The sequence below is a fragment of the Idiotropiscis lumnitzeri genome, chromosome 3 (assembly GCF_059441095.1).
Source record: "Idiotropiscis lumnitzeri isolate Australia: NSW breed Sydney's pygmy pipehorse chromosome 3, RoL_Ilum_1.0, whole genome shotgun sequence".
NCBI classification, from domain to species: Eukaryota; Metazoa; Chordata; class Actinopteri; order Syngnathiformes; family Syngnathidae; genus Idiotropiscis; species Idiotropiscis lumnitzeri.
The window spans coordinates 10,440,370-10,457,267 of record NC_142393.1 but is presented as its reverse complement, the minus strand read 5'-3'; the positions used below and the strand labels follow the sequence as shown (position 1 = coordinate 10,457,267).

The 16,898-nt window shown below is 38.5% G+C and overlaps 2 protein-coding genes across 2 annotated transcripts in view; one reads left to right on the top strand and one right to left on the bottom strand.

The window, feature by feature from the left end:
* pex10 (peroxisomal biogenesis factor 10) overlaps positions 1-3,308 on the bottom strand; it is a 75,432-nt gene extending 72,124 nt beyond the window's left edge. Inside the window, exons 1-2 of the mRNA XM_088289610.1 lie at positions 3,145-3,308; positions 2,998-3,066 (exon numbers count right to left, since the gene is read on the bottom strand). The gene's annotated coding sequence lies outside the window, so the exon portion shown is untranslated. The remainder of the gene's footprint in view (positions 1-2,997; positions 3,067-3,144) is intronic.
* A 4,223-nt stretch (positions 3,309-7,531) lies between these two features.
* The window catches only part of LOC148339851 (1-phosphatidylinositol 4,5-bisphosphate phosphodiesterase eta-2-like), a 33,886-nt gene continuing 24,519 nt past the window's right edge, over positions 7,532-16,898 (top strand). The window contains 4 exon segments of the mRNA XM_088289606.1: positions 7,532-8,215; positions 12,237-12,383; positions 14,703-14,946; positions 15,112-15,241. Of these exon segments, the coding sequence (XP_088145732.1) occupies positions 7,987-8,215; positions 12,237-12,383; positions 14,703-14,946; positions 15,112-15,241 (750 nt within the window). The 5' untranslated portion in view covers positions 7,532-7,986.

The window sequence follows — 16,898 nt, the reverse complement described above, 5'->3', positions numbered from 1 at the left end:
GTTTTTAATGCGCGACTACAATTCTTATATGTAGTCGACAAACACTCAAAACCAATATATATATATATATATATATATATATATATATATATATATAAACTTTTATTATTTATTTTTTTTCTTTACATCACAATGACTGAATTGCTGCCTTGCTTAAAGTTGAACAGGGCTTCTTTTAATTCTATGTTTGCAACTTCTACATTTTGACACATCTGGGCAGCTGTATGCAAAATTAACCACATCCATCCATTTTACATAGTGCTTGTCCTCATTAGGGTCATGGACAAATTGCAGACCAAGGATAAACAGAACCATTTACACTCACGGACTATTTAGAATCTTCTATAAACCGACAAAGAAGAGATTGGGACATTTGGGGAGAAAGTCGGCATACCCACCGAAAACTCAAACGAACGCTCGGAAAATGCACACGCCTCTCAGGAGATTAAATGTATTTGATAGAAAATGGATGGATGGAGAGGCAGGTTGGAGGGATACGTACTAGTTTTGTTTTAAATCGCATGTCATAATATTTCAGGACAATCAAATGTTGTATTCAATTGAGAATAAACGGGTATTATTATAAACGCAAGAATAAATGCGTATTCAATTGAGGATAAAATAACAGTGGTTACAATAATCATTGCAATTGTCTCTCAGCACAATAATTTATTCACAGCTGCAATTGGGCATTACTGAACCTCTAGTTTAATCTCGGACGGCATTTGATTTGAATAGTACAATGTTTTTGGGTCTCCAACTGTTAGTCTGTGAATAGAAAAAAAATTTTTTTTTTTTTAAATCCTCACGTAAAAGAAGCATTATTTCAATTTTAAATTTATCAGTGCAAATCTTTTTCTTTTTTCCTTCTGCATTCCCTCATTATTGTCTTCATTTCCCACCTTTGTGAACATCTATTATTAATACGAACAGTTTCAATTTTAACCGAGATTAAGAGTGATTACTTGGTGATGGTATGAAATTGGAAATAGAAAATGAGTACTCGCTTAAGCCAACTGACTCCTGTTCTTCACGGTCATACTGGTTGGAGTAAGTAAAATCACAATCAGGAAAGCGTTTTTGAAAACCGCCTGGCGAGAAATCTTATATTGGCTTCAAGTTTTTCATAAACATGACTATGGATTTTTTCTCTAATTTAACTTAGGCAAAACTGGTCAGTGAAAAAGCAGCACATGCAGGTTTATCGGGCAGCAGACAAGTTTTATGTCCGCATGTTTGAGTGCGGTGACCTACCCCAAACCGTCTTTAACCCACCCCCTGCCCAAAAAAGAGAATATTATATAGTTTTGTTTATTTTGAGCTGAAACCTTAAGCAAACTGTATCAAACTTATTGCATGGAACAAGACGAGCCAAATAGAAGATCTAGCGAGATAAACACTTATACTGGTACACTATTCTATATGTTGTGCATCCCTTCACCTCCCAAATCCACGGAGTACTCATATCCATACATAATAAAGCAGTTGTGGTCATAAATCCTTATGCAGTACCCATTTTGGGCCCAACCAACACTAATTTTTGGGTCTCAGAGGTTGCTGATGAATTGGGTTAGGACCATGCAGTAGCAGCTCAGCAGCAACCCTAATGAGGACAAGTGCTACAGTAAATCAAATAAATGGAGAAAAACTGTCTGATGCTGTCTGATGTGACCAAGTCGGGCTCACAATATAATACGAATGTGTAAACATTCATTTCTTATGATCATCATGTGAAAAATGTCAGTATGGGCGCAACAATGGGTGGATAATTCGGATTTAAGTCATATAAATATGGACAAGTATACATTAAATGTCTGATTGCTGATTAGCCTTTTGAGACAAGTAGTTTGGTCTTGTTGTCAAGTTTTCTACTTTGGTGTTTGAAGAAGTGAGCTCTGAGGCAAGACACTAAAAGAAGACGTCTATAGTCTATAGGCTGTGTTTTCAGATTAAGTGTCAAAAACAGTTTGAGACTAGATTTACACAGCAAAACGTTCTGCCACTGCCTCAAATTGTCCACCTCATGTGCGTCTCCTAAAAAAAAATTTTAAAAAATCAGACAGTTTTAGGGGATTGTGCAGAAGCTAATCTGCTGCACTGAAAGCACCAAACTCACTAACACACATGACCTGGCATCATTCCCCTGCTGAGGATAACCAGCAGGCCTCTGCCACTATGCCATCTGGCACAGTTACTGCACATGGTTTGGTAAGTGCACACGTGCTTACGCTCATTCAGTGCCGAGAACAATGGAAACAAGCTGTTTGCCAGTTGTTCAAAAAAAAAAAAATGAAAAAAAAATACTATGGGAATAGTATTGCTGTCACCAAAAAGGAAGTAAATCTTTGGTCTGACCCTTTTTTCATGCATTAGAAAATGATTGTTATCTTTATTACATTATCGTGGCTGTGGTTATCCATTAGTCTTCTAATCTGCTACCTAAAATGATTATAGGACAGTACATTGCCAGAGACTGAACTGGCCTGCTCCTGATATGTCCTGCGTTCATGCAGAGGTTGATGTAATGTCCTGCGCTGTTTTATTTATAGATACTAAGTGGGAGTAAGGGAGTCTCTCTCTCTCGCTCTAGTATTGTGATTATCATGATATTCAACATACAACATACAATTTGGATTCCGGCAAAATTATAAGATTAATGTTGAACACCAATGTGAACCAAAACTTGAATGGGTATGCAAACAGATTTGGCTTCACATCTACCCCGAATTGAAATAACAGGTTCACTTTATGACCCACTGAATGAAAATGAAAAAAAGTACCTGATATAATACAATGCAATACAACTTATCTATCTATCTATCTATATATATATATATATATATATATATATATATATATATATATATATATATACATACATATATATATCACATTTCACAACAGCTGGAGCTGTAACAAAGCGCTTTCCATATGGTGTAATATAATTTAGTGATATAAAGCAATCAGAGCATATCCTTGTATGTTTTGATTACTTACCGAGCCATTATGCTCCTCTTTTTTCACTCAACTCCTTTGTTTGTTCCCCATGTATTCGAATCACTGCCACTGTAAGAAGGGATGATGATGATGATGTATGATGCATGAAGAAGGATAACGTTTGAAGGAATAATCGGCTGTTGCTACCTTAAACTGCACAGGTTTTCACACTTGCTGTGACTTGTGAACATAAAAGGGACGAAACGACCATTTTGCCTCTGATGTCTCACTCAAGTGACACCTTCGACCCCTTGCCCTCGAACATGGAAACCTTGCGCACTGCGCACGATTGTGACGTCAGAGAAGACGAGTCTCGACTCCGTAGGCGTCACATTAGATGCAAGCTTGTAATGTTTGACTGTCAAATTAAAAAGTGAATTCATAAATAATTTTTAACAACGTTATTTTGTAGTCTTAATGATCACATTCTCCGTGTCACGCGAACGCGACGTACTTGAGGATGGCACGTGCGTGAGCTTCCTGGGTGATGACGTCATTGCCGCTACGTCCTTACTCAGTGTTTACGAAGGAAGCGTGTGAACGTGAACGGAGTTCCACGTCGTTGTTTTCATTCAATATGCAACGCATTCACAATTTATATAAATCAACGCCTCATTGGTTTCACAACAAGCCGTCGAAAATTCATATATACGTCACTTGGCCAAAAGTCAGAAAACTGCCTAATAAATCGCATTTTCGCCTACTTTACGAAAACAGTGTCTCAAAATGCCAAGCTGGAAAAAGCAAAAAAGACAAACCTCGTGGCCACGGTGAGTTATCTATAAATTATTTGTCCATATATATATTTTTAATCCCCTCGCATACTTGCCACTCAATAAATCAATAAATACAGATTAGCCGTTATAAATCTGTCGTCGCAATTCGCTTCACCGCGTTTAAATGAATGCGTTTTATGGATGAAAAGCCTGAGAACGAGTATTCATGACGCTGGTAACTTAAGTGGGTGATTATCGGCTAGCGTGTTTTCAAAAAGTGACTAAAGTGACAGCTGAATGGATTGCAACCAGCTCTACACTCCAGGGAGGCTGCTGATCCGGATCAGTCCACACTTTTCCAGGTCAGTCCCGACCTCTGTTTAATTATAGATAACACAGTGGGAAGGTAAAAACTTGTTTAGCACTCGCTGGTGACAGAATCCTTCATTGGTCAGAGGTGTCCCACTTCTAGACTACCTGTACTTTGAGCAGTGTGCTTAAAATGAATTCTGTCATCATGCTGCCCTGACAAAGTGCCCGTTCTGATTTTACTCTAGTGCATTAGTGTGCAGATTTTTCATTTGAATCATCACTCTGCTTGTGTCAGTTTAATTGACTACAGGGGGTGTTTAATTGTGTTTCATAGGATCACATCTGAGAGGCTCTCATAATTAGTCTTCACCTTGTCGCGTATGCTCAAAGTTTGGATGAATATGATCTACAGTGTGTTACTTGTTTGATGAACAAGGTCCAACGTCAAGCTGATTAACTCTAGATCATGATCCAGATGTGGATCAATTTCTGAACATTTATTAAATGTGATGTTGAGGTTGTGTGCATAAGGCAACAACATGCACGATAACACTCCTACTAACACGTCGTAACATTAGGACACATTAATTCATTAACTCTATGTTCATAGCTGCATGCAACAAAAATATGCATTGTCTTAAATGTGCCTTTGAAATCAATATTTTTACGAAATGAGTTTCTGGTGTTGTCATGGATGCACTCTAAAAAAGCAGCCCCCCCACAGAAATTGATGGATTGAAGAACTATACTTTAATTGGTGTCAGCTAAGCCTACTTTGACTTTGTGGAGCCCTTATGTTTGTTCAATGATGATGAATTATCTGAATGAGTTTGACATTTGACATGTGAACGGGAGCTCAGACTCCTGCTGCTGCTGTCAATGTTGTCAAAGTGCCAGAAACAAACACTCATTTGCTGTATCCTGATTTGCAGACTTACACCACCTAGAAACCATTTAAAACATACTACTGTGCATGGAAAGTCTATCAGAGAACAAATGCACGTCCATACAGATTGATCGAGAGAGCATTGACCAGAAGTGGTCCCATTGAAGATGCATTTGCATTTTGAATTGTTTCACATTTGTCAAGTGTTCATTTTCATTAATGTTACACATCTTCGACGTTGGTGGGAAAGTACGGGTGAAAGCCTTCTGTGAATGCAGCACAGTGCTTATAATGTGCACACAGATATCAAAATGAACTACATTTTCAAAGTATAATTGTCATAAATAAATGTATGTGCATATAGTGTAGTGCCTATAGTAATGCTATAATTCTGATATGCAAAGATATTGAGTGAAATCTAAACGTAACACACTCAATAGCCATTTTAGAGTGCAAGGGCAAATAAAAACCGGGGCGGTGTCTCGAGGTTCTTGTGTGTAGTTTTATTGCTCCTGCCAGAGAAAAGGAGCTGGAAAAGCTTGGTGAGGGTAAAGGACTCCAGTCATGTGGAAAGCATAGCACCAGCTGGCAAAAATAAAAGTGTGGAAAATCTCCCCTGGCTACCAGTTTGCACCAGTTAAGAAGAGTCCTCAGAGAGATATTATTTTGAAACTTGTTTGATGTTGTGACCTATGAGCACCAAGATGGCAGTGTGGCTTTTGGAGTAGTCTGTATTGTTCGTCCTTCACTTTGGAGGTAATGGGTAGTACTGTAATCTCCGTTTTTGTGTAAAATGCTAATTAGAGATTTACCAGTGTTTTGGGAAACATTTTATGGTCTATAAAAATTCAATTATTAATATATTTTTTTCCAATGAATTTTAATCAGATTTTTTGGTGGGCCGGTCCTGCCCCCATTACACCCCTTAGCAGGGATTCACTGTACTGCAGTCACATTGGCAGATATTCAAATTATTTTATATTTAGTAGCGCATACAGCATGGTACTTTATTGGTTATTTCGCAAAATTTTCGGTGTAAGTTTTGTGCCAAAGCAACAGTAATTGTAAAGCATTATTTTGTATTTTCTTTGGTTAATATACGCTGTACTGGTTTGTAGAAGTTCTTTTAATCAAATGATTTTAATACAAAAATAAAATTACCATTATTATCAATGATGTTTGAATTGTGCTAAAGACAAAACAAAAGTCAAATGATTTATTTATTTTTATGACGGTGCAAAGTAATTTTCTTCACCTACTTTCCTGAACAGAGTAATTGATTTTTTTTCCATGATCAAATTGTGTTCTAGTGTAATTCATTTTTGGAATTCCTCATTCCTGTTCAGAATGTTACATTTTCAGTTAAAAACAAGATACCATTTTTTGTTAGTGTTTTACTTTTATTCATTTATTTAATTATTTATTTTTACTTATAGGTACTTTGCCATGACATATGCAAACTTGCCCCATGGGAGAAAATAAATCTGAACTAGGTCACTTTATACCGGGTAGTCTAAATTCATCCCAATTATATTCTGCAAGGAGGTCATATGTTTTTGGGTGGGTGTGTGTGTGTGTGTGTGTGGGTGTGTGTGTGTGTGTGTGTGTGTGTGTGTGTTACACATGAACTTCCCAACAAATAACTGTCCAATTTCCGTAAAACTTTGAGGTCTGGAGGAGCGCAGGCCCAAAAAGCCACAAAGTACTCAAGTAACTCAAATGGTGCGAAATGAGAAACTGTCATTTGGGATTTTTTTCCAGGGAGTTGGCTGAATGATTGAAACATTCTGACAAATTGATAGAATGCAAAGGAAATTGTATGACTACTGCCGGATCTTGATTCAGACAAAACAGAGTGATGTGCGGGGTTATTTATTTTCCGTTATTGTTTTCCAGGTTGCTTCTGTGAACAGCCCTCTATCGACTTTGGCATAAATCCATCCATTTTCAATTCATATGTTGCAACTGTGTTTGTCGATGTTTTTTTGTGGTATAGTCTTCCTCGGGAGTTTTAATATATTTTGACACCGTTCAACGTGCTCAGACTACCATATCACACCCTGACCTGTTTCAGTCAACAATTGATGCTTGTGACATTGTGTGTGCTGTGGTGGTCTGCGCCGGAAAAGGAAAATATCATGAAAGTAGTGGACTTGAATATCAGTCCTCACTGATTCAGTCACGCCACTTTTATTTATAATGAATACAAAACCTTTTACTGATAACATGTGATTGAAAAGCTGTGGGAAAATACTGCTAAGAAATATGAAGCCACATTGGAAAGAAAAGAAAGCAGTTGTTTAAAATGACTAAAAAGACTTATTGTCTTTCCAAGTTTATTCAAAGAGTGGATTATACAGCAGGCAGAAATGCAGAGTTGGTCGCATTGTTGTGTTTTGGCTCACATGCTCTTTATGTCCGCAGTCCTTTAAAGCAAATTCTTTGTGATCCTCAAACTCAGCGATTATTTTTGTAATCAGCAGTCATTTATTTCAGAGCTCGCCTTGTTACCGTTTTTTTTCTATGGGTCACTCTGCTTCAATCTACACCATGAGCAAATCTCTTAGACTGGGATTAGGGCTCCGAAGGGATTTAGGATTTCCACCCACCGCACACTTGTTGCAGTTGCAATTTGTGTGTTGTGCTTCTAACGTCTTTTCTACCTGCCTGACACTTTCAGAGGACCTCAGCAATTTCAGCACTCCTGATGCGGGTAAAAAAAGAAATAATGGCACAGAATGGAGATAAATTGCAGATTTGAAAACAAACTGCTGCCGCAGATTTTTTTTCCTTTCTTGTGGGTCTTTGTGATGGAGGAATATTAAGGATGGCAGCGCAATAAGCAGGGTTGCTGAAGCAATAACATTACAGGATTATTGACCAACTGTTGATTCCAAACAGTCAGTGAGAAGGAGTCTTCCTGTGGGCTTTTTTTTTTTCTTTTTGGATTGCGCATTGAAAATGGGACCAATTTATGACACGACGGATGACAAACGACACATCGATTGAACAGTTCCAATAAAAAAGTCCTTTTAGAAGACGGACGACTGAGAGAATACATTTCCGTTATTTCCAATGAGTGTCCACAAGAAAAGCAACTTCATGTCTATTGGCCCAATGTCTTCGGCCCTGATTTTCTCAGCTGCCGTGGCCACTGTTGACATGCCCGGGCCTCCGGCGAAAGGAGCCTTCGCCGTTAAAGCCAAGGGGGTGGCTGAATCGAAATCTTCATATGTGGTGGACGACTACTTCTGGATAGGCAGCAGCATTGTAGCCTTCTCAAAGTGGAGGCTTGGCTACATGGGTAAGAATAGTAAGATTGATGGATTAGTCACACCCACTCTGGAGAGAAATCTGCATTCTGTGCAAAGCTTAGATTTCTTAGTAATAAATACTGTTTGTGCACATCGCTCCCATACCTGAGCTTCTAATACCCAGCTCGAGCAGTTTCCAGACATCTTATATGCAGCGCTTGCAAGTTACTCATAATATGAATAAATTTCATTATCCGCAACACAAATTCAAATTCTTGATGACGATGATAAAAGGGCCCGTTAATGCTCACTGGAAGTAGTGTTGCTATTGCAAGTCAGCAGGTTACCAGTGTTCAGTTTGCCATTTCTGAAGTTAGCTTTTCCAGACTAAATAATATTGAATTTGATTAACTTCTGGCTGTCCACAATATCAAAATACGAACTCATTGGTGAACTTGTTTTTTTTTTTTTTGCTATAGTACTCCATGTGTGGTATATTTTGTCAGAGAATCAGTCGTGCTTTTAGAACTTCATGAACTGTCACTTTCATCTTTGTGACGTTTATTACTCTCCTTTGCCAGGTTTACCAAAAATATTCATATAAAAACGCTTCTAAAATTCAAATGAAAACAATAAGGAAAGGTAGTAACTGAGCAGGTAATGACAGATTCTTACATCACTGTGCACGGTTCAGAACCTTGAAATTTCGTATGCCAGGATTGTCGGAACACGCCAACTCCCGTGCCTGTTCTTCTTCTGTGAGCTCTCTTTAATTGAAGGTGTATCTTTTCCATCAAACTCATTTCACAGCCTATAGACTTTACATTTAGGTTAACCAGTTTTACTTCTCTCAAAGATGCCTTGCAATATTTTAAGCGATAGCAATAGATGGCACATTTGTGCTATTTTCTAACCAAAAGTCCATAAATATTTTAATTACAACGAGAAAAGCAATGGAGAAACTAAACGAGATAATAATTGTTGTCAGGCAGATCGCACGTGACTTCTCTGTTCGATAAAGAATTACATTTTGATCCAATGTTCCATGTTCGGCAAACCAATAAGTCAGTCCCGTAATTCACGGCGTAAACAATCCAGGTCATAAGCTGCCTGCTGGTCTGTCTGCCTGCTGGCAAGATGACTCAAAAGAGGTCAACTATCACCCAACTTTGTCAATTAAGACTATTTTTATATCATTAATGCTAACATTGTGTGGGCCTTAACGTAACTCATTACCCTGCTCTTATCTCTTTTTTAGTGTTTTCTCTAAACTGTCGAACCGTCTATTACATCTGTCATTCGACTTGCTGTTTTTACATCGTTACTGAACCTGGAGATCACCTGCGTGCGCATTGGGTCAGCGCCATATGGCCTGCAGGCAATCCCTCGAGCTTAACCTGGTGCCCTGATGGTGTAGCGTAATTTAACAAGGTCTGTTTGTCCCATCCTGTGACTTTGGCAGGAGAACCCAACTCGTGGCATCAACTTCTAACCTGACTTTAGCCTCAGCGAGTGACATCGTGTCTGCTTCCTGATTTGAAATCCTTCTAGTAGCCACGACAGCTGTGACTTCAAGCAGCTCTGCTGTCATGCCATTCAAATACTTAAGTGTCGATATAGGTCATTTCTTTAAATGGAAACTGTGTCTTCTCAAGAAGCTGGTCAGGCGATGAATCCTGTCCTGTTAAGTTTAATGGCATATGCTGTCCTTGCAGTAGGTGTATGTTTGGCTGGAATGAATGCATGTGACCAGACAAGCCAAATATATTCAGTATTGATCTTTGGAATTGATATGTAGCAAAGGTGATTTTCCAATATATATTCTAAATTGGAGCCGAAAATGTAAAGTCACACCAATCATATTAACACACCCCGAGATGTTAAAATGCAATATTTTGCGGTGTCAATGTGATGACAAGCATTCCGTAGCCTGCCACGATTAATAATCTTGGGCTGAGATTTTGGTGGTTTCGCTGAGCGAGCCGTGCTTCAAATAGCACACGGGGTGAATACACTTGTTTTCTCATTGGTCGATCTCGTAGTTGAGAACCAATAATGCGCCTTTTATGACTGACCGTTGGGTATGTACGAAGCCTCTGAGTCAACTCATCTCTTCGAAAAACATGTCTGTTCCGAATCGCCTGCCGAATTGGCTGTATTATTATTTTTTTCTATTTTTGATGAATATTTTGGAAAAATCTGTGAAACACTGAAGCCATGCAAGGTGAAGCGCGAAGTGGCCGGGATGACTATTATAGTGTCTTTGCATTTCTCTGACATCACCAATGGTCTACGTTAATTACGCGATTTGAGCAGCAAACTTTTGGGGAAATCTAATTAACTACTTCCTGCCATTATGATAAATAGAAGTAAAGTAAATGTGACATCACACACGGGAGTTTTTGACACAATTACCGTATTCTTCTTATCATTATTCATCTTTAACGCTTCTTTCGTTGTCAAGCTCATAAATGGCCGAACAGTCAAATGTAGGCCATAAACTAAATTGGCATACGTCGCCCCCTGGATGGCCTCCCGGTTGCAATTTTGTCCCAGTCGCAGGTTCGTCTGTAACACTGGCATTTTTGTTATGTGTGAGTAATGGAGCCTGCATGTGGGCTCGCTTGGCACCCTATAATGAATTTGCCCTGGGCATTGAGTTCGCTTCAGTATTAATTCTCTCAACAGGCTGTCGTTGTGCCAGACAATGAAACAGGGAAATCTGAGGTCACTTCAGTGTCACTCTCCCGGACTATTACTGTCCCCAATGACACATGAATCATCAAACTGATTTGTGATGTCGGATAGAGTTTCTTTACTGCATTCTATCTTTGTCTGCCAATAAAGTGGAGTAAGCAGTGCTGTGAATGAATGTAGGCGTAATAATCTTTTATGCAATCGTAATTTAAGCCCAAGTCATTTTCTGTCAAAACAAGCTGTCATCCAAAAGGTAATGCTCCAATTCCTCACAGCTGTTACCTCTGGAGTGACAGGTGTGTTTTCAGCTGCTGGACTCGCTGCCTGTCATCTGAATATGACATGTTGATGTTATCATATTGCTCAGGAACAACCTGAAGGACTTTTTGTATGTTGTCACAGCTGGTTTGTGCATTTGACTTTCAGGAAGTTTTGCCTCAGGCTGCTTTTTGTTCTTTTTTCTAATAGACTTGTATTTAGAAGATCTTTTCTTGTTGGAAATATTTCATAATGGATTTTTTTTTTTTTCCTGTCAGGGAAATGTGATTGTCCTGTGCGTTAGTCTTGTTACTGTAGAAGGTAGATGCGGTGGAGACTACAATTTTATTTGCAGATTTGATACTGGTGACAGCAACAACTCTGTAATTGCTTACCTGAATAGTGACTCAGACTATTAATGACAGACTAATGCAACTGTAACAAAATCTAGATTGATACATTTCTCTTTTGTCCTTAGTTTACTTCAATGTGAAACAGCAACACACTCTTGTCACACTACATTTTTGGTCCTTTGTTTTGGCACGCGAGCCGGGACTTGTTAAAGGCCATATGGACAAGGAGGCGGCTCTCCTTATTTATTTAGATTGTGGCACTTTCTGAGGCCGGCAAATTTGCCGCATGTTTGCTGGATTGTGACAAACACTTGACAGTTATTGGGAAGGCCAAATGCCTGCAGCCTTGGGGCTTGTAGCTAGCCCACTGCTGAATGGCACACCATTAGCTTCCTGTGGAGTCCCTGACCACTTCACCCGAAAATAATGTCAAGGACATATCCTCTATTCTCAGTGTGCTTGATGCTTTTTTTTTTTTTTTTTTTAATTGTTGATGGATTTAAAAAAAAATAAACAAAAAAATATAATAATTTAAGTTAGGTGTTGCTTAGCCAATCGCTTTATTTCTTCTTCGAATGAGCCACGCTTGAATCTTTTAGCATTATTACACATTCGCCACCCGCTTTTTCATATTTTATCACACACAATGCACTTCCTTCTAGAAAAAAAAAGTCTCATGTGTGCTGAGAGGAGATTGTTTCTCTAATTGTCAACTTTCCATTTTTTCCAACATTCTGTTTTGCCTGTTTGTTTTTCTCCCCAGTGGAGAAATGTATGAGCTCCATGCAGATGGGTACCCAGATGGTGAAGCTTCGTGGCAGCTCCAAGGGACTGGTGCGGTTCTTCTATCTGGATGAACACAAATCCTGCATCCGCTGGAGGCCATCGCGCAAGAATGAAAAAGCCAAGAGTGAGTATCGTTTTCCCTGAAATCACACCTGTATTCGTGATGCAAATATATGGAGAAATCTGCAATCTTTAATGGCGCAGTCTCGGCTCATTTCCATTATTTTTATGTGCCGCCCTTTTCGGACTGTTGACATTTAATTTAGTCTGGATAAAATGGACTGGATAGCTGTGTTAATTTCTCTAAATGAATTAATTTAATTTCCTCGTCAATTTCCAGCCCCTCTGGGGATTGAAGTATTATTTTACATTTTGTCACTATGAATTCAAAATGACAGTTTAGCATTTTGCAAGACTTTCTCTCATATCACTAAGTTAATTGTGGTGGAGAGATAGTGAGAGAGATGAGAGGTTTGATTTTTAAGTTGACTATCTGTAGAGCAGTACTTGGTTTACATCTGTTTTTCAATTACATTACCTTCCAAAAGTATTGGAACAGCAAGTAGTAGGCTGAAAATGTTGCACATAAAAAGATGAAAATGAGACAAGAGATCTTAAGTTGAGTTTTTCTTCACACGGACTATATTAACTGGCGATCTGGATATGATGTAACTTAGGAGATAACTTTTTTTTGTAACAAAGGAGTAGACAGAAAAAAGTGAATGAAGTGAATCAGCATTCGAGTCTGATTTACTCCGATCCAAAATTGAGTTTCCACGCTAATATATTGCACGCACTGCTGGTGGTCGTGCTACGGGAGAATTACGATGGCAGTCTTGTACAAGGATCTCACAGAGCGGGTGCTAAATTGTGTGTTCATTCACTTTAAAACTTTGCATACACTTTTGGCAAGAGTGTACAAGTGGAGGACACCTCCATATTCTCTGTTAAAAAAAAAGGGTTTTGTGCAGTTCTCTCTCTCGCTCTCTCGCTCTCTCTCTCCTCTCTCTCTCTCTCTCTCTCTCTCTCTCCTCTCTAACCATGGATTTAATAAGATTAAGTAAACTTAATTATTCATCAGATCTAATCTGCCAACACACTTACCACTATTTGTAAAATATACCTTTTGTTTTGCAAAATATACTCAAGTCTGTTGAATGTAATTAGTTTCTTTTATGTTTTATGAAGGTGATTGCTATGCGTCAACTCTCTTCTATGCAGGCAATCATTGAGAGTTGAAAAATTCAACTCAGACACATGTATTGTAACCCAAATGTGTGCAAATCAAAGTTAGTCTGGGCCAGTGGAGGACTCTGGGTGACTCGAGACTGAGAGAAGAAATCTTGCGGATGCCCAATATGATAGAACTGGCTCAGTCGAAGTATGCTCTTACTCTTATACGCTCCTGGTTCACACTGCTGTTTCCCCAACCATACAAGTCTGCAAGCCTCGTAACTTTTGACATTTTTCTGTCACTTATCTATACAGGCACTGCAGACACGTACAAGTATCAATGTAAATCAGATGTCACCCTGTGGTGTCTAACTAATACTGTAGAATCATCACCCCACTGCAGCTTATGAAAATCACCTTACCCTCACAGTAACCTGCTGTATATTATTGTATTATTTATAAGATACACTGAGGAAAAAACATTCTATCCATGGTGAAAACCACATGGGAGGATGTGGTGTACAGCGGCAGCATCTCAAGTGTCTCATTGAGACTAGATTATGCACTGGTAAGGTTAGTTTGTTTTTTTCGCCTCGTATGGTGCAGATTTGAAAGTTCAGCTAGACCAATGCATTATGTATGGATGATGTTTCATTCAAGTCACAATGTATGAGTGAGCGCTCTGGTTATTCGCATCACATGGCCGGATGCTCTCCTAATGCGTGATGTAGACAACAAAAATCATGTGCGTTTCATGTGTTTGAGGTCTTACTATAGTGTCATATTCAGCACCAGGAATATCTGCAAAGTCTAGCAAGAATTTGCATGTTTTTTTTTTTAACCTTTAACTTTGGAGATGAATTTAAAAACATTTAAGGCGGTAATTTTAACGCAAATCAACACTGCTGGTGTGTGGTGCTTGTGGGCAGAACTAAATTTACTGTATAAATTTTGAAAAGAAAAGAATAAGAAGAGAAATGCCTGTAAAGGTGACTCTGTTTAGATCATATTGAAGGATAAAAGAACACTATTGGAACAGTCTTTAAAATACACTTCATGTCCAACGATTTTACATTAATTTCAAGATATTACTCAAGTAAATATATATTTAATTTAAATATATATTTAAAATATTATATATGAGACAAACGAAGATATATATATATATATATATATATATATATATATATAAACGTATTATTTATTTTGTATTACTATTTTTTATTGATTTATTTATTTTTTAATTTGTGTTGTCTGCTTCCTGCGCCAGTCTCGATAGATTCCATTCGAGAAGTGTGTGAGGGTAAGCAGTCTGAGATCTTCCAGCGTTATGCTGAGGGCAGCTTTGACCCCAACTGTTGCTTCACCTTGTACTACGGAGAGCACATGGAGTCCCTTGATCTTGTGTCTGGTACCGGTGAGGAAGCGCGAACTTGGATCACAGGCCTCAAATACCTGATGGCTGGTATCAGTGACGAGGACAGCCTGGCCAAGAGGCAGCGTACTCGAGACCAATATCCTTTAATAATATTGCTTGCTGACTTGTTGTTGGATGTAACGTTAACCATGACATTTGAAAATATTGATCTTAATTTATGTTACTGCATTGATGATGAGCAATGTATGGTACATTTCCCAATATCTTCATGCAAACCTTCTTTAACTCCACTTGATATCACGTGGTTAAAACAGACCTTTACCGAGGCTGATAAGAATGGCGATGGGAGCTTAAGCATCAGTGAGGTCCTCCAGCTCCTGCATAAACTCAACGTCAACCTACCCCGGCAAAAAGTCAAACAGATGTTCAAGGTACAGTAGGAAATGCTATTTTCTCTTCAGTTTGCCTTACTGTTGATTCAATAGATACATTTCCACAATTTCCAAGACAAATTATGCCTAAAATGCATTAGAACTCTTAAATGCTTTTTAACATAGCCGAGGTAAGATTGCAACTTCAAACATACCATCCATTTTAAGATGTGTAATCTGAGCAACTCATTGAATGTGACAAGAGTTGACGTTAAACTGAAGTTGACTCGACAGAAGAATTTGTGAATGAGCACTGTTGGCACAACATAGCTAAATAGCAAACATCTGTAGTGGTGTAGTAGCACATGAGAGCTCTTCTTCAGTAGGGTTAGCACTTACTTACTCGTTAAGCACTACGTTCTAGCCTTCCATACACAGAGCAGCGAGCTTGCTCACTGGACTTAGTCCAGGGCTCTATTGACGGACATCCATATGGTGTCTTTGTGCTACAGATGGCTTCTAATGTAACGCAAGGTAAACACACGAGAGACCAATCTGTCCTTGTGTGTTTCGATGAAGATTTGTGTGTTGACAATCTCAACTCATTTCTGGGCTTAACCTACTTACTGCGGCGCACCTGTGGAGTTGATCCCTTTCTCACTTTGAAGATGATAAATGCCAGTTCCCTTAATAATCTATTCACAGCTTATAAGAGGATAGTGCATATTTTATTTGCTTATCTGCGCCATCATTTTGAATTTGAATAAAACAATCGCATGGAAGTGTCCTGTGGACATTCAGCTTTCAGTGGTTTCACAAAAATATGCATGACATATTTTTAAATGACATTCATTTTACGCCAAGTGCCAACGTTTTCAGGAGCTCAAAAATGTTTAGAAAAATGAGATAATTGAATTTAGCAAACATTTGTCAAACTTGATTGAAAATCCTTTGCAGAGATGACTGCCTTGAAACGGGGAGCACATGGACATCACTAAATTATGAGTTTCCGTCTTGGAGATTCTTGCAAAGCACAGTACAGTGCATAAATAGTTCACTCAAAATGGGTCACGACGAGTTGTACTTTTCTATTCCGACATTTTTAACAGAACTGGTCATTTTCTGTTTTTAAACGTTACCAGTGGTGTTGGACCAAGTCGACACCATTCAAATATGTTTCTTGTGAATTTATTTACATATTTCGATAAAGGGTGACCCGAAAAACGGACATAATTATGTTGTGTAATAACATAGTCAATTCTTGATCAAGTGATGTAAAATTTCAACAAAGTGTGTACAAGTGAAGTTTAAAAAGGACGTATTACTCTTTTTTCCCCCCTGAAACTTGAGTTTTTTTTTTGTTTTTTTTTTATGAAACTACCCACACATCAATATTTATAGCACACATCATATTTATTGTTTTGCTGAAATTGTCCTGTTTTGAAGACGTGACCCTGCCTCATGCAAGTCAGCTTCTGGAAGCTGAAGCGCTAGCGAATGTTACGCAAAACATGCTCCACCATGTTGGCTGGGGCTGTGCCAGATTCTGTCAAATTTAATATCGATGGAAACTTTAGAGTCCCAGCTTGTGTCATAAAAAACACAAAATAATGAGACCACTGTGTTTTGCTCCAAACGTGTTTCACTTTGTTACAGCCAGACACATTGTAACTTTGGGGTTATTTTTATGACACATACGAGTTAGACTGATTCCGTT